The sequence below is a fragment of the Athene cunicularia genome, assembly GCF_003259725.1.
Source record: "Athene cunicularia isolate RWA chromosome 2 unlocalized genomic scaffold, athCun1 chr2_part1, whole genome shotgun sequence".
Classification (NCBI taxonomy): Eukaryota; Metazoa; Chordata; class Aves; order Strigiformes; family Strigidae; genus Athene; species Athene cunicularia.
Genome location: NW_020799095.1, coordinates 141,121,037 through 141,139,600, shown reverse-complemented (window position 1 = coordinate 141,139,600; position 18,564 = coordinate 141,121,037). Strand labels below are relative to the sequence as shown.

General features: G+C 40.4%; 1 protein-coding gene across 1 annotated transcript; it reads left to right on the top strand.

Moving 5' to 3' along the window:
* Positions 1–6: 6 nt before the first annotated feature.
* DERL1 (derlin 1) lies at positions 7–16,832 on the top strand. The gene is made up of 8 exons (XM_026842623.1): positions 7–237; positions 1,867–1,978; positions 5,188–5,252; positions 7,466–7,492; positions 9,491–9,586; positions 10,280–10,332; positions 11,515–11,625; positions 12,918–16,832. The coding sequence occupies exons 1-8, from the start codon at positions 85–87 to the stop codon at positions 13,054–13,056; spliced, it is 756 nt and encodes a 251-aa protein (XP_026698424.1). The 5' UTR covers positions 7–84; the 3' UTR covers positions 13,057–16,832.
* Positions 16,833–18,564: the final 1,732 nt, after the last annotated feature.

Genomic DNA, 18,564 nt, shown 5'->3' with positions numbered 1-18,564 from the left:
GGCTGGAGCGCGGTCGGACTCTCGCCTCTCCCTCAGTGGTCGGTTCGTAGCGAGACCTCGGCGGCCGGGGGCAGCAGCGGCGACATGTCGGACCTGGGGGACTGGTTCCGGAGCATCCCGCTGATCACCCGCTACTGGTTCGCTGGCTCCATCGCGGTGCCGCTTATCGGCAAGCTGGGCCTCGTCAGCCCCGTCTACCTCTTCCTCTGGCCCGACGCCTTCATCAACCGCTTCCAGGTACGGGCCGCACTACCAGTCCCGGTGTGCCCTGCGGCGCCCGCGCCGTGAGAGAGCCCGGTCCGGGTGCGCTCGGCATTCTGGGAGTTGTAGTGAGCGGCAGCGGGCTGGGGGCTGCGGGTGGGGCTGCCCCTCCGCTTGCCTCCGCCGCGCTGAGAGGGAATCGCGCACCGAGACAGCCCCGAGGAGTAACACAGATCATGTCCAGCGGGAGGCCGGGCCTGCCGTCCTGCTTAACCTAGATAAGGCCTTCGAGCTTGGGCCCGAGTCTAGCTAGTACTCTGCTTCCGCAGGCCCCAGGCTCCTCAGCAAGGTGACACAGGGCCCCTGGTGAGCCAGAGAGGGCTGTGGCCCTCGACAGGCCCTGTAGTTCTTCTTGTGTCTCAGTCTAGTGCCTTTTTTGCCTCAGTTTTTAGGGGAGGGGGAGTTGTTCTGTCTGGCACTGATGGTTGTGCCAAGGAACTCTGTAATCATAAAACCTGTGGCAGTGACTTCAGGTGACTTGCCTGGTCTCTGTTGTGCGATGTGTGGGCATGACTTTGGGAACAGGGTTACAGGCAGGTGTGCAACTGTCCTCAACTGCAGGTGACTCTGTAGATACTAAGGCAGAGCTAAAAAAGTGCATCTTTTGCATTTTCTTGCTTGGAATTTGAAAAAGTTTGTGTTTGGAATTGTCAAATTCTGTGTCTAGGTTTGACTGACATAAACTTAACTGAAATTCTGAGGTTTCAGATGTATAGTATCCGTTTCTGGATGCATTAGCAATATCCAGAGGTGTCACAAACTGAACATAGTCTTTTCCTTGCACTGGGAGGTTACAGGTCCAGTGTTTTTTTATGCAGATGTGTAGGGGGAGAGCTCTCATGGGATGAACTGAAAATGAAAACAAAGGAAAAGATCCCAGCCTTTCAATTTCTGTGTGCTCATTATATCTTTGGTGAAAAAGACTGAGTGCAAAAAAAGAAAAAGATAGCTCTATCTGTAGTTTGTTTCATGCATTGTCCCCAAAATGTAGTAGCTTAAAACAACAGCTTTTTGCTCTAGTTCTGTTATTCCTTCTGGAACTGTGATGTTCGGGACCCAAATACTCTATTTGGAAATGTTGCTGGTTAAAGAGCTCATTCATAAATGGCCAGACATTTTCTGTCCTTGGTGCATGCTGCCATGCAGTTGGCTTTGCCCAATATTGATAGTTGGGAGACTCTACAGAATTCTCAGAATAGCATGTGCTGTCTGGAACGGCACACTAAAGGCCATTGTGTGAATTCCTTGGTCTCTGTACAACAGGTAAGAATGGATTCTGCATGGATGCTTTTAAAACAGGGTAGTATCCTTGCAACCATTTTCCTTTTGCACTGCCCTAAAGATTCAGTACTGTGAAGATGTGATGGAAATGATCTGGGAAGTTGTGTGTGATTTCTCTTGTAATCCTAATAGTTTTGCTTATCAGATTTTTTTTTTAAAAAAGCAATTGTAAAAGCTGCTGAAGCAGCAGTAACTGATCCTTGAGCTGTTTTTAATCTCCTTCTTGATCTTCCAAGTAATTGATAACAAATTAAAAGAAAAAAACTGTGCATATGAGTTCATTCTACAGCATATAAATATATCTTTCTCTTTTGATCTGGGCAGATCTGGCGGCCGATAACTGCAACTTTCTTCTTCCCGGTGGGACCGGGAACAGGATTTCTCTATTTGGTGAATTTGTATTTCTTGTATCAATATTCATCACGATTAGAAACAGGTATGTTATCCACTAAATTGTATGCACATGGTGAACTCTGACAGAGGCAACGCATTGTCAGATAGAGAGCTTCTGTTAGGAATGTTTGTGGCGATGGAGTTGTGGCCGTTTCAGACAGAATCATGAGAAAGATGCCTCATCTCTGTGCCTGCTTATGTTGGTCAATGGGAGACGGCTCTGGAAATGGGTTTTCTGTGACTGGCTCCTTCCCTTTAGCAGGGAGCCTTTCTGTTTTGGATCTGCACTTCATACTTCTTTCAGTAGGAGGGCCTGGTGCTTTTAGTCATTGGATTTCAGAAAATGAAGGATAGACACTAAAAGATGATAGATCTGGGGTTTTGTGTCTGATGTCCTTTTACAGGGAAAGATGGTAGACCATATGTAATAATGAGTATATCCATCTTGAGAAAATAACAATGTCAGTTTTTTGGGTTTTTTTTTTAAAAGACAGTGATGCTTACCTGTGTTATTCTGTCGGTTATGTTGAATTGAGAGTTACCTTGTACAAATGAAGTGTACCCCTCTGTCAAATAGAAATGTGAAAAAGTTAAGGAACTAGTTAGATTTTCAGTTGGGAGGAAAAATTAAGAGTGGAAGAAAGGAGATTAGGTAATGGATCATTTATCTCAGAAAAGAGATTGTTGTTACAAGGTTGCTTCAAAACTGGTTTCATTTTGCATTGCACAGTTCATTAAAGCTAGACAAAAATATCTTCCGTGGAAGTAAATAATTAAAGTATTTGCAAAACCAAACTCCTCCTGAAAGCCTTTGTGAACAAGAATTTCACTGTAGTCCTAATGGAGTCTTAGAACTGATGGTATAAGTGGAAATGCATTGCAAGGTGATGTTTGAGAAGTCCCATGGCAAAGAGATCCCCAGTAAACCTGTCATTCAGAAAGTGTTGTGGAATCTCTTTTAAATCATAAGAAGAGTAGCAGGGAAAGGAAGGAGTGGTGCCAGATTGTATTTGATTGTTTTCTTAAGTGAAATTTAGTAGTAGTTTAATAGCTAGAAACGATTCCTCCTTCACTTTGTGACTCTCTGCAGTAGATGAGGAACACCTGAGAGTACTAGCAGTTATGGTGTTCTACTGTGAAAAGCTGTGTGTAGTAAGAGTTCCTGATTAATATATGCAAATTATAAGACATCACTGCTTGCACCATATACTTAAAAAATGCTCTAGTTGTCTATGTGGTGGCAGAAGTCTCATGGAAGAATGTCAATTGTTTCAGCAGTAAATTGACATTCCTGCTGTGCACACATCTGGATTTTGAAACTGGGAAATTAGCTATGTTGTGTGAATCAATGCATTTCTTTTATATTACAGTCATTTTTCTGCCTACAGATGAAATTCTTGGTTGGGTTGGTCCTTCCTCTACAAAAAAGGCTGCGAGTGGGAGGTGTAGAAGTTGCTGATATGTTTACAGGTGGAAATCAGCGTAGGTCTAGGCCTCCTTTTGTCTGTGAAACTGAGGAAGTGAAACATCTATTTTGAGGGCTGTACAGGGTTTTTGAGCATGCACTGGTGTTACATGCTAGTTTCAAATTTAGCTGTCAAAAGTATACATATTTTTTTTACTGTGTTTGTGCTTTCCTCACAAGCTGACCTCTAGCTTCCTGAGGAAAAGGAGATTGATGTGTTTTTGTTTTGTTTATGTTGGAGAATAACATAACAAATATCAACAGAGAAAGCAGAACATGCAGAGTTCACTCCCCAGCAGTACAAATCATCATGAGTCTGCAGCTCTTGTCTGATGATTATACCCCGTGCCCTACTGAAGGACTCAGTGGGCTAGAGCTCACCTTGACACTCTGCTGAGCTTTTTGGCAGTCTGTAGCTTAGTTTTTTTCGATATTTGTGGAAAGTCAACTTAATTTGTCTAATATTCTTGTTAGTAATCTCTTAGATAATGAGAAGTGAATAATATCTGCTTTGTTTTCTTCCTATTCTGGAGGAATTCCTTTGCTGGAGTTTCTACAGGGTTGGTCAGCTTCCCCTCTTTGAGTTAATTTTTTGTATGGCAACAATAGGGAGAAAACTCCAGTTTATGTAGTTCTTCAACTTTAAAACTTTCCAAAAGATTTTTCAAAGTTGTTATTTTTTCCTCCATGTCATGTAACTTGCATAGCTGAACCTAAATAATAAACTTGAAATGCCTGACATAGTTTTGTTTAATACAGGCTGAGTTACTCTAGTTATTCTAGAAAGATAAAGCTTAAAAGTAGATTTTCTTTCTTTAAATTTTTCGGGACATATGAAGTAGTTGTAGGAAGCCAAAGAGTGCTAACATTAAGCAGTGGCTTTATTTCTAGGCATTTTGATGTTTAGTTATTAGCATGTAATTGAGCTTGTTCATGATGAGCTGTGTTTGTCACTGTGTGGTTTGGGTCTGTTTCAGCAGTATTCTCAGGCTTTCCTTGCCTGCATGGAGCTATATGAAAGTTGACACTATGGAGTCTGTCAGGAGTTACAATTTTTATGTTTGTAAGGAGTTGTTGGGGTTTTGTTTTTTAACCCTTATCTCTGCCAGGTCCCAAACTTAACTGGGCATCTAAAGATAATTTCATTCAGTATGACCTGCAGGGAATGTTACTTTATTGTTTTTGTTTCCACTGTCCTTTAAAAATTTGACACATATTTGAAATGGGACATTAGGCAAGCAGTTCAGCTTAGAAGAATGAACAGAATGCACTGCACATGTGTACCTTCCTTGTCATGTATGTTAATTTTTCTGGAGTGTAAAAAACTTGTATCTCTCGAGTCTGACTCGATGATGCAAAGAGGATGCAATTTGCCTAAGTAAGGACTGGTTTTCACATGACTCGATCATTAAACTTGGTGTCTCTGCTTTTGCTGTACAATTGTGTTTCCTTACTGTGTGCTTCTAACTGACAGCCTCTTTTGAAGGATGGGGTCCAACTACATTTTGAACTCTTATGAAGTTAAAACTACTTATTTGCAGTGTTAAACTGTGTTCTTTTTTTAAGTAGAGATGCAGTTTGTGCACTTAATGTCTTATTTTTCTGTCTGTAGGTTGTTCTGTTACAAAGCTTTTTAAAATTAAAAAAACTAAAAATCATAAATAGTAGACTGTATGTAAGTCATCTGTTATTAGCTGAGCTTTTTATAGACTCCCCAAAATAAAAATAAAATCTTAATTTCTTATGAAGATTTCAGTATCTTTCCTAATAATTCTTTTTATTTACAGGGGCTTTTGATGGAAGGCCAGCAGATTACATGTTCATGCTCCTGTTTAACTGGATCTGCATTGTTGTATCCTTCTCATCATCAGACTTTTAATATGTTTCTTCTGTTTCTGCCTGAAATATGTTCAGAGACCAGGTTTTAATAACTAACAGTTTTAAAATGCAGGAAATGTTCACAGGTGAGTTCTTAATCTTCCTGTAAAGGTAGCAAGAGGCTTGCAGGGAGAATACTAATAAATGTGCTAATACAAGTATGTAATCTGGGGACTAGAGTTCTGCTTACATAAAGCTCAGCTCGCGCTGTATGAGCGGCTGGGGTGTTTGCTGTATTGATTCACGTAGTCACTTTCCTGGATTGCTGCATGGGCTAAGAGTGAATTTAGTGTGTTTTAAGATGTTGTGTGCAAATAGGTCTGATCTCTGCCATTCCCTGACTTGAAAATTCAGGTACCTTGTGGAGAGATCCTTTACCTGCTGGGTACAAGTCAGCTTGACTTTCACTGCTGTAAAGCGGTGTTGTGATATCTGCGCTGTGCCAGCTTCCTGAAGAAGCTGGACTTGTTGGTTTGGAAATGTTGGGAAACAGTTTTTCCATGAGCTGTGCTGTTCTGCCTGCATTTTCTTTTAGGTCTTGGATACAAAACTTGGAGGAGTTGTTGATAGACCACGTGGTTGTGCTACCATTCAGAGGGATCTTGAGAGGCTGGAGAAATGGAATTCTTATGAAGGAATCTCATGAAATTCAGCAATGGGCTTGGGGGTCTTGCTGGACACCAAGTTGGCCATGAGCCAGCAATGTGCCTTTGTGGCAAAGGTGGCCACATTTGCCAGCAGGTTGAGAAAGCTGATTATTCCTGTCTGCTCAGCCCTTGTGAGACATATGGGGGCTGCATCTAGCTCCAGGGTCCCAAGTGAGAGAGACGTGGACATACTGGAGTGGATCCAGTGAAGGGTCATGATGATGATTAAAGGGTTGGAGCATCTGTCACATGAGGAAAGGCTGAGAGAGCTGGGATTGTGCAGCCTGTAGAACAGGAGGCTCAGGGATGTCTTATACATGTGGATAGATCCTGGGGGAGGGAGTAAAGGAAATGGAGCCAGACTTCTCTCAGTGGGACAACAGAGAACAGGCACGTAATGAAGCACAGAAAATTCCATTTAAATGTAATAAAGATCCTTTACTGTAAGGGCAGTCAAACACGCACAGATTGCCAAGAGAGGTGGTGGAACCTTCGTCCCTGGAGATGCTCCCATTCTGTCTGGGCTGTTGCTACCTCTTTGTAGCAATTTGCAGGGGCACAGCATGTGGAAAAAAGGGAGCAGTGACATCAGTGTGAACCAAATACAGCCAGGAAAGCTAGTGTGTAGAAGGGCTGTCACCTGTATCAATAGATTAATTTACCTCTAGTTGCATTCCACTGTATGGAGGGATTTACTTTTCTTGCTAGTCCTGTTGAGCCACAGCAGTAACTGAGAAAACAACCTGGGTTTAATGATGTTGTTAAGAAAACCATTCATTGTGTTTGCAAGCTGTTGGCTCTGAGCTATTAGATGAATCTGGTTGTGACTTGATTTTCAAACTGGTCATTTAAAAGCTTCCAGTTGCTTGTTCCCTACATGATGTAAGGAGCAACCTGGATGCATGATCTGGGAAAATGCTTGGTGCCGTTTTATATACATTCATGAACTGTGAAAAGCATTCTGATCATGGCAAAATTCTTCAGCAATTGTTTCTACTCAGCAGTTACAGCAGTGAGTAGATTCTTTGGGTTCCAAAGTAGGAGAGTAGTATTAAAAGCCTGCATTGATGCATTTCAAGAAATTATTTATTTTCGATTACTCAATATATTGATATATTGATTTTTTTTTAAAATGATCTGGTATATCTTTAATGAGAAAACCAAAATTTCAGTCTTAAAAAATAATTAAAGAATCCAGCTGTTGATCTTGTAACATGCTTTTATGCAAGGACTGGTTGAGTTTGTAGTTAGTTTCATCATGGAGGGAAGGCCAGTGCATCCATCAGCCCTCGGGGTAATGACTTGGAGTGGTAGCTTGAGAGGCTACTGAAAAGCAGTTATTGAAGTTAAGCATGTAAGTCTCTAGATCACTGGAGATTTTTCTTTTTTTTTCCAGTGATTAACTTAAAACAGCGTTCCTGTGTAGCATTAATTTTAAACATTAAAAGCCTTTGCATGTGCTTTCAGTGTGTGTGCAGCTTCTTTTTGTTGTTCTAGTCTATCGGTTTTTGCTGTGTTTTCCTTAATGGTGCAATGACAGATAACTGGCTTGGCAATGGACATGCAGGTAAATGAGATGCAGTTTCTTAAGTAATAATCTTATGGAATGTACTGACTACTTAATGACTTTATAGAGAGCATTTATCGACATAACTGCAGAACATAGGCTAGGCTGGTTTAGTTTATCTCAAAATGGATTGCTGTGTGTGTATTGTTATTTTTTTTAGTTTGGGTTAGCCCCAGCTAACATCACAAGCCTGTATCTGACTGTGCCACTCCTAACCTAATTAAGGAGTCAAGGAGTGAAAACTGGCTCTCCGTGCAGTCAGGAAGTATTCAGGCCTTTACTAAACTGGACACAAGATGTCACCTTTGCACTGTTTCTTCTAATTAATGTGGATCTGCATTCTTTTTATCTAAAAATGATTCTTGGGTTCATTTCTCAATTTTGGTGTGACTTTTACTTGCCAGCAGAAGATCTTTTCGTGAAAAATGCAGCTTCAAATCAGAACTGTGAAGTGTAAAATCCTCACAAGAATTATTAAAATAGTGGTCTAAAGAACCAGTTTCAATGAGGAAGTTCTTATTTCTCCAAATATTAAGGGGTGGAAATGGGGGAGTGTTTCCTGGGCACAACAGAGTACCAAATAACTGCTTGTCTTCAGCCTGCCTCTGAAGTTCTCAACATACTCTGTCCCTGTCACCCAAAGCCTGCACCAATATCTCTAATATTCCATATAGTATTGTCTTAGCATTTATTAGATGACTTACCAGGCTCCCCTGGTAGGCAAAAGTAGTGATAGTGCATCTTCAGTCAGGATAAAGTTCTGTTAAGGGCTGTCCATAAGTTTGTCCTTAAATGTTTTTTGCTGTGAAGATGCCACAAAGTTCTTCAAAAGCATGCTGAAATCATGCATACGTTGTCTGAATTTTAGACTGATTGTGTGGATCTATATCCTTTTATAAAGGTACTTTAAATGGTTTTATATCTGCATACAAAGTATATCTTAAAAGAGATCAATTGTTTGATGTACAGATGTGTTTTTGTTAGAAATAAGAGTTTTTTGCTTGTGCTAGTTTGCTTGAAACTGAGAAGATAAGGTAGGGTAGCTGGGCCTCTATTCCCATGTCAAATACTTTCATAAATTAGATATTATTTTGTTTTTCCAGTAAAATAAAAATGGTTTTAATAAAGACGCTAAGGTTTTTGTGTGATGAGTCAAACTGCTGGTGCACTGTAGGGCTCGGGGAGGGCTGGACTGATGCCGATGTGCCAGCTTTAATGTGAAACCTGTTGAATAGTGGCTCCCTTGAAGGGATAAGTTTTAACCTCTCTTTCAGACATGAGCTGGCTCATAGTGTTAAACCAGTTCATGGAAATGTTGCTGGCACAGTCGGTTTTCAGTTCAGAAAGCAGCAAATAGCTAAAACAGTGCTTTATATTTGTTTCACTAGGAATAGTCCAATTAGCTAATACACAGTCACAGTAAGGAGATACTTGAAACAGTTTCATCTCCTGGCATGGAGCAGGGATAAACTCTGAGCTCTACCAAGGTAGCTTTGCCAAGCTGGCTGTGGTACTCTGAAATAGTGATTTACTGGTGTATCTTCCCTCTGTGGTGCTCTGAGGGGGACGTACATGGCAATTCCATGTAGTAACGCTTCATCTGGCATATTAGCTTAGTCCCAGATGAGGTGTTTGGATTAGTCAGTGGAAATAATTGTGGCACAAATATGTCATTGACTCTGCTGTAGGTGTGCTACCAGCCAGCTGGGAGCAGAGGAGTTTGCCACAGCTGCTCTTGTTGCAAGTTGGAGCCCTTTGCTTTTGTATGGTCTTGAAAAAGAGAATGACCGAGTAGGTTCTGTGCTTAGCTTTCTCAGTAGCTTTTGAACAGTTCCATGACACATGATGGCAAAGACTGTGGGGCAATCTTTAAAGATTTTGCTGATGTATCATGCTTGCAAGCCATTTTTGAAGCTTATAGCTCCTGCTGCCTGTTTAAATTTCTTGGGCTTCTGTGAAAGTGATGGTAACTTTTTGCCTTTTTTTTTAACATTGCAGCTGCTGATGATTCCACTCATCATGTCAGTACTTTATGTGTGGGCCCAACTGAACAGAGACATGATTGTATCATTTTGGTTTGGAACAAGATTTAAGGTATGTCAGATGGGATATTGGAAAGGTTTCTGCTCAGAAGATGCACATGAAGGGAGTGAGGGGAAAAATATAGATGTTCTGTCTTATTAAAGGTGTCCCATGCTTTCACGTAGCTATACACTCCTTGAGATGCACCACAAATTTCTTCATGATCTTCTATGTGGTATCACTCAGTGTGTCTTTACTGAAAAGATGTCCCGACAACTGAAATTCATTGGTCTAAAAAGAGGAAAAAAATTCCTGATAAACATTAACATGGATAAAAGTTGAATGCAGTGACACCATAGTGACAAAATGTTGGTATTGTAAATTGTTCTTTCCTGTGTGACCTTGTCTGTTTCTGCTAGATCTTGTAGTGAAAACTCTTTTCATCATTGTTTCCAGACCATTTCAAAATCAGAAATGCTAGGGCTTTGTTTCAGATTTAAGCTTGCTGTGGAACATAGAGCAAAGAAGATGTATCTACTTGTAATGTTTAAATGGGTGTGATTTGTCTAAGAATGTTAGTGGTGGCTCAATTTGGAGTATCCTATCTTGTTAGGTAGAATCTGCTTAAGTTAATATATCAGGATTTGTGTAATGCCTAAAACATTGAGATTATAATCATGCTTATTAGTGCAGTGAGAAGTTGAGCAGGTTTATGTCCTTAACTTGTACTTACAACTTCTTTGTCTTCGTTGCATTCTTTTTCAGGCCTGTTACCTTCCATGGGTTATTCTGGGATTCAACTACATCATTGGTGGATCGTATGTATTTACTTATATGGCCAATTTAAAGTTATAAAAGCTTTTATAGCTGTTGAATTTATGCTGAATTTAGAAGCAATATTAAAATAAGAGGCTTAAAGCTGTATAATCTGACTGATAATGCTCAGTGTCATTTGGTGGTCATTTAAGATAAAAGCAAAGAGATGTGCATGTGGGAACTAGAGAATATAGGTAGGGGAAAGTAATAAGAATTCGGTTTATCTTCTAGCAAATCTGTGCATTAGACCTTTTCCTTACCAAGAGTAACGCAGAGTAAGGAAAGATGGCATACTGTATGACCAGTCATCATTACTGGTTTTAGAAACAAATTTAGCTTGACTCTGATAGTACTGTTACTTCTTTCCCTCACAGTCTTGCCCTACATGATTTTTTTTTTTATTTTTTTTTTTATTTTTAAATCTTGTGGAATGGGGGAAAATGGCAATAACAAGCCCACAGAGTGCCATATGTTCACCTGCTGAATTTGTTGGTCTGTCTTGGGTTTCTTTGATTAAACTCTGTAATGCAGAAATCCCCTTTGTGCATGGTCTTTCTCACTGCTGCCCTGCGTTGGCTGGGGCCTCTTGGTGCCGCTGTAACACCATTAGTGACAATAACAAGTTCTGTGCTTGATTTATAAAGGGAGATAGTATAGCAAAACCAAATTCCCTTTTCTGGCTGTGCTTCCTACTGACTCATCTGTCACTTGAGAAAACTGCTTGCTGTTAGATACCTGCTGTTTCTATGCATGACAGAAGATAGTCAGGGGCCTCCATTCAGCAGTGTTTTTGCAAAATTGGGAACAAACCAGTTCAGTACAGCAGGAGACAGGTTGTCCAGCGAAAACAGCAGTAACTTCTCAAGCTCTGCAGACTATTATTTTAGACACTAAGAGCTGTACGGTCTAATTCCCTGATGGTAAACAATTATTTAATTGCATTTTCTGTACAGACTGTAGAGAAGGCTTGGAAGGGAAGGTGGAACAACCTGTTGATGTGTTGGCACTGAAGGTTGGCACTTCTAAAGAAGTGTTTGCAAAATGCTGAGGGAAGGAAAATTTTCTATGGCTCACGGCCCAGCAATGCCTGTGGCAGGTGAACAGTAGTAACTGGCAGAAGACGGTCACTCATTTATTTTCAGAGAAGACAGCAAGTAAAACAATTCTCTTTTTTTGCCTTTCAGAGTCATCAATGAGCTGATAGGAAATCTGGTTGGACACCTGTATTTCTTCTTAATGTTTAAATATCCAATGGATTTGGGAGGAAGAAATTTTCTGTCCACTCCTCAATTCCTGTAAGCTGACTTTATTCTTTAGCTCACTCACCGTTTGGTTTAATTTTCTGTGTTGTTCATCAGATACATATTTGCTGGGATTGTAAGGCGTAAAATACTTTGCTAAATCAACCTGCTTCAGACTATCATATTGACTGTGCTGCTGAATTGTCAGAAATGTTGAGTTTCTTGTAAATGGCCGATGTGAGAATTCTTTGTTACCCTGATGGATGGCTTGTGTCCTTCGCCCATTCTTAAGAGTGAGAGTAGAAGTCATAGTTCTGCTAGTGAATTGAGCTGTGGTAAAGACAACTCTCTAACAATTATCACATGGTATAAAAATTGTTTTCTCCTGTAAATGATCTTTTACCTGTATTTCCATGTATCATTACAGTAGCTACCAGTTCAGCAACCTGTAACAATAATAGGAGTCAGTTGTAGACTTGTTCAGGACTACAATATGTATTCTGCTTTGCAGTCTGTACCAGTCACCTTGACTGAGACTGCAGGTCTTGTTTTCTGAAGTGCTTTTTCTTGTGATCTGTTCATTGTTTTGGCACTGAAATACTACAATCAAAAGCTGAAGTTTGTAACTAATCCTTTTGGGTTGTAAATCCTTTTGGTTGGACTAGATGATCTTCAGGGTCTTTTCCAACCTTGATGATTTTGTGAGTCTGTGATACTGTAGAGCTGAAATGACTCTGCATTGATGGCATCCCTTGCAAAATGCAAAAGCTGTATTTTAGGACACTCTATTTAGATGGTAGCCTAAGTTGAATGATAAAAGTCTTGTAGCTCTGATTTGCTCTGGCCAGATCACTTGAGCTTTGATTTCAGACAAGCCAGTTGCTTGGTTCTGTTTCCCTTAGTCTGTTTGGTCCTCAGTTCCTCAGGAATGTTCACTTGGAGAGCAGCAAGACGGTTAGATGCTGTGGTAACAGGAGCTTTGCAACTATTAGAGAGAGAGCTATGCTCAGAAGTGATTTGGATTTTTTTATTGTTTTCCCGGGGGAAACAAGGGAGAGATGTTAGGGGAATTAAGTTTGTATCACAGCATTTTGTCTCAACAATGAGGGTTTTTTTCCCTGTGTTTGGATTATTGTATCTAATCTATCCCAGAGATGGAAGTTCCCCAGAATTCCCATTTCTTAATGTGCTGAGATCTTAGATTTGGAAAGAATTCTGTGAAGTACTGTTGTGAAAAGCCAGTTTTATTTCAAAGTCTAGCAGCTAAAAGGAATTGCATGGAGAAGTAGTCTGGCATTTACCCCAAAGGTACAGCTGTTTCTCAAACTCTTTCCTTCTTGTCCTAGGTACCGCTGGCTGCCAAATAGGAGAGGAGGAGTGTCAGGGTTTGGTGTCCCACCTGCTAGCATGAGAAGAGCAGCAGAAGATCAGCAGGGTGGTGGAAGACACAACTGGGGACAAGGTTTCCGGCTAGGTGACCAGTGAAGAACTCCTGCCCTTGGAAAAACAGCAACTCTTTGGTTTTAAATGGATGTAGAACCAATCCTTCCTGGTGCAGAGAATGCTTAAGAACTGAGCTCTCTGTAGTACTGTTGGATATAACTGATTAGAAAGAATGGTTCAAGAGAAAATTAAAAACTCCAGAAGGGAAAAATGTAGATCTTTCTCCAGGTTAGCCAGTAGTGTCCCAGTTTGATTCTGCCATTAAAAAAAGCCTTCTTTATACAGTATTGTCTGTCTGTTGCAACAGGCATCCATTATGCCATCTTGTTCCGTGATGTGATGGAACAAGCTAATGGTGTTCTGTCTCTCCTGGTACGTTAAATGCTTTGTTGACTGTGGTAAAGTAGGAATTCATTGTGAGGCAGATGGATCAAACTAACCCCAAGTTTAGGAAGCTGAATTTTTCCATAGCTGTGCTTAAGTCTCAGGGCCTTTGGAAGCATTTAAGTGATATCTCTGATGTATTCATAAAGCAAAGTGCAAATGTTTCATTTCAATTATTAAGCTGTGTTTGAGGGGAGTTTTTTCTTGCTGTGCAGCATTTGTCCTAGCTACTACAGCATGGGCTGGGCAAGGCTAAGGATAAGAGGGCTTCGTTTGAAATGGCAATAGATATTCAGAGAATTGAAATCTCTGAACATGTTGTGGCATGTTACAAGGCTTGCTCTGTTTAAACTGAAGTTGTCTGGCTTGTTTTTTTTCCGTGAGATCTGTGAATTCTTGGCTTCAAGGTTTCTATTTTGATTGCAAAATTGGGTAGCACAAATACTACTTAAACTAGAAAAGGAAACATACCGTTGTGGTTAATGTAAAGGGTACTGACTGCAGCATTCTGTCTGTTAATTGAATCTTCAACTTTCTCTTAAAAGCTTTAAGACATCGAAGAATCAAAGGTGGAAATAAAGTTTTCCAGTGTCAAGACACAGTAGAACAGATTGCTTTACTACAGGACTCTTTCATTGTCAAGTAAGAAATTATGTACACTGTTTTAGTATCTGTACTTTTTTGGTAAAACTTTTTGATGTGGTAAAGGGAATGATTCTGTACAGTAGTTTTTCCTTGTACTGGGTTCTCGTGGGCAGAGCACGGGGCTGAGATGCAGGAATGCTAGCTTGTTACTGACTCACAGTATGGACTTGAGCAAACTTCTTACTTATTTCAGTTTTCCCAGCTGTAAGGAGGAGGACTCATGCATCTCTCGCAGCATTCTTGAAAGGTAGCTGTCCCCCACTCCCCTAGGTGGGAGCTGCTAGTGAGCAGTGTAAGGGTTAGGTTCACATAAATGACAACGCTTAAGCTAGGAACAGAATTACCGTAAGCTTAACCAAGACTTCTGAGTTGGAATGTTGTTGCTTACCTTTTGTTTTATAGTTGGAGGAAGAAGAGCATCATCACTAGGATGAGATTCAGGTCTCTGACTGAATTTCCCTTTAGCATTCATCTGTCTTTTTACTGGGTAGGTAAGGCACAGAAAACTGCCCCAACTTAGGTATCTCAGGTATCAGTAAGTAGGTGAAGTGAATCTGGGCCAAAACATTTTTTCTTTGTTTCTTCACTAAACCTGGGTTCTGAAGGTTAAAAAACTTGTAAATAGTACATGATGTGAAACTGAGTGACAAATAAGCAGTCAGACTGGAAGTTTTCAGCTGGCTTGCTTGAAAAAAATGCATGCTCCATTTCTTCACTGCAACTCAATTTTGTTGATTTGGCTCATGGGAAAGTGTGAAAAACTGATAATGATCATATTGTGTGCTTAGGTTTTACAGGAACTTGGAGTTCAGAAATCACCTGCCATTTTTGTCAATTTAGTGATGGCTTTTAAAGATGCTCTTGTCTCATTTTATAAAATGGAAGGTAGAAAAGAGGACTGCAGTGCTGTAAATACTAATCAGTCATTGACCAACAGCTGTTATTTGATGCAAACTTGCAAAGTCCAAGAACCATCATTTTTATAGGAGTCATGATGAAGCTGGTCTCTTTAATCATAGTAGTATCACTGTCTCCAAAGCATTTGTCTTCGAGTCAGGACCTAACTGTTAAGTGAAGATGCAATTGTTTGTGACTCAGCTAAAACCCTGGCACAGTCAGATTGCAGATCGTCTTCGTAAAGAAGGCCAGAAGGAAGGCTTGAGTGGGAGGAAGCATGGCAAAAGTCATTGTCCTGGCTGAGTGCACTGTGCTAGGTCTTGCTTTCTAGTACATCCTCCTTCTCTAAATTAAGAGGAAAAGCTTTGCAAGGAAAATAGAGTTCTGGTAAGTCTTGATTAGCTTTTGAGCTGCTTCAGGTCAATTTACCTTCGTTTATGGAAAATTCACTTCAGAATTCCGTATTACGAGCTCAGTTTGTTCGTTTTGCATTTGTCACTTGACCTGAAGCACTGTTTGTCCTCCCAGCATACACTGACAATGGCAGTCTCTTGTTAAATGAGTACCTCCTTTCTTATTTTGTACAGATAATTTCCCTTTTTGTAATCAATTTTTGTTGGCAAAGTTTTAAATTAAAGTTTTAATCTCTCTTACTGTCTCTGTTTCGCTAAATCGTATTTCAGCTTAAGACAAGTCTTGTGATCTGCACGTCTCCAGGAAATGTCTGACAGCTGCAGTGTGACACCACCTCCTGCTGTTGATAAAAGTACTCAAGAAAATGACCTGCTTTTGGGTGGGAGTCTTGTCTTCTTTGATCAGTTGAAAAATCGTAAAGGCATTTTCTTTGTCTCTGTTTATCACCATGAGTTTTGACAGTCTGTGTCCTTCCTGGGCTATTAACATTTTACAGCTTTTGTATACTTGATCATTCATCCTTTATTGTCCTCTGGGAGGAAGTATCCTTCTACTCACGCTCCAGCTTTGTGGAACTGATAAGGGATCACTTACTTTTCCACAGGTAAGCTTGGTATTCTGCAATACCCTCTCTGTCCAGCCAAATGTGCACAGCTGCCAGAATCCATTTGAGGGTTTTATCTCAACTGATTTGGAAACACACTGAGCATCCTCTGAGTGACTCTTCTGGACCTCATTGTTCATCTGACTGCTCTTTTCCTGTTCATTAGCATAGAGACACCAAAGAAGATCATGGACTTGGTACATAAGGCACGGTGTGAATTTGTTGTGCTCATTGAACCTGGGAAGGCTTGGTCCATTCTAAATACGCCAGATAGAACAGCGTGGCAAGTGTCTGCCTTTCAATTTTGCTGCAGCTGCGTAAAGAGTCAGCAGAAGAGCCAGGAATATGAAATCAAATGCTTCTAAAGTGCTTCATCTTTCACTGCTATCGCTTTGTCTTGGTGACAGCTCCTTCCTCAACACAACTTGGTAATGTGGTGTTGCCAGTGACTTAATGAGAAACTGGACCTGTTGCTTCATTCTGTTATCTAATTATTGCCTTAAGAAAACTAAGAAGCTTTAATTTTCAGAATAGCATATTGTTTGCAATACTACATAAGATACTTTCCGTGTTTATATATCACTATGTACCTTATGAGGGAGGAAGACTGCTTTGTCTTGATGGTTAAGGTAGCGAACTGGAGAGATACTAATTTACAGTCTGAAGCTTCTGATATAACAAGTCACCTAATGGCTTTGTAATCCTGTTTTGCATCCATAAAATGAAGGTGATTGATATTCTCCCATGTTCTGTGCAAGGTTTGGGATGATGGATCAATTTGTATTTGCTGTAGTACGGCAGAGCGCTAATTTTGGTGAAGATGTTCTTGGCATTGCCATCACCTGCAATAGTAAATGGCTTTTCTTGTTCTGTGCATCACTAGATTCTTATTTTGCTATGGATGATAGTAACAGTGTGACTAGAAATTCAGAATTGAGTCTGTTGTCGTGATTTTATTAATTAAGTTAAATATGTAATATGTGTATAGTAAGCAGAAGTACTTATGTCTAAAAGGTGATGATGTGTTGTTTCCTAGGACTGAAAAGATGACAACACTTCAACTGCTTGTATTTTTTCAAGCACACTTTTTTGGTGATGAAGGGAGTTCTGTCTGCAGCAGTGGCTCACCCTTTTATCATCTGGAACATGATCTAGGAGTGATTACAACACTTGTGAGCTAAAGTTGCATAAAAGAAGCTGTAACTGTGGGATGTTTGCAAGGCCTTTGCAGAATCTTGTTGATGTTGGAGGGGAGAAAAAGTGATGATGAAACCTCAATTCTGGTGCCTGGAGGTGGTTTGGGGCTTTGTTTTGTTCCTTCCCCCAGAGACAGAGCCCCAGAAAAATGCCATTAGACCTCAGATCAGCTCTTAATGCCAAGTTTCTCTAGACTACTGACCAACCATAAGTCTCATGTGATGAAGACCATGGCAACTGGGAGTCAGTATTTAAAATCAAAACCACCACAAAGCAGTCTTCTTGCATCTGAATGTTTACATTTATTTCTTGAAGGAGATGTATGTGTTTAGTCCTGGATTCGCCATGGATTAAAAGACAGTGGGTGGATACCTGTATTAATGGTTTCATTGACTTGTCATTGTAACTGGAGGTGTGAGGATGCTGCCTGTGCCACGCCTTGGGCTTGCTGAGTTTTCTGGTAAATCTATTTATGTTACAAGAGTTCAGGTCACTTTGCGGTGGCTAGTTAAATGTAGAAAGTTTCTTTTCAGTAATGTTTCCCTTTGCTTTTAAGTTAGTGTATTGGTTAGCTGTACTTAACCCTAACAGACCCCTCGGCCTGTTTTAAAATCAGAATGCCCTCACCTACTCCCAACTGGAAAGGATTTTTGTTGCACTTGTTGCACTTCATTAAGTTGCACTTCATTAAGACTTACTTGACTGGCACTGCTCAGTGTTAGTGCTGTAAAAACTCTAGCGGGCAATCAGATACAAAGTTTATTCACAGTCACAAGAGAGAAGACTGAAGGGTCTTCCTATTGCCCATCCCTCCCTGTGCAGTGGGGCGGTGTGCTTCTCTTGTATGAGACCAGAGGGGCTGCTGTCCTCTTTTGTGGTCCATGTTGTGCCCCTCTTGCATAGTGCTGTTCTATACAGAGGAGAGGGTCTATGATCAGTGCAATCAAAACTGTTTAGGTTTCCTGATGCTTGGGTAGTGGTGTGTGCTCATAGCCCCAAGCTGTTGGGAGCAAATACTGTGACAGAGGAATGCAACTCAGGTTATATAATTGCTTCTTTTTTTTAAATGAAAATACAATTTTTGTATGGTGTTGGTGGATGTATGAGGTAGAAAAGCCTAAAGTACTGATTTTTTGAAGAAAAAAAAAAAATATCACTCAGGAAGGTATCTAAAGATGCCAGTAAGTTGTTTTTTAACTGGACTTCAGAATAGGAAGAAAAACAATTATCAAGGCTTGTATTCATTTTCTGATCAAATAATGTTTTTCAGAGTGATGTTTTTCCCAAATATGGGCTCAGAAATTGGCAGACTCTGTTCAGGCTGCAACACCTGTCTCTGTCCTCATCTACTGAATCCTTAACCCCACACTGGGTAGAGGGGCAAGATGATACACTGGTTAGTATTTGTA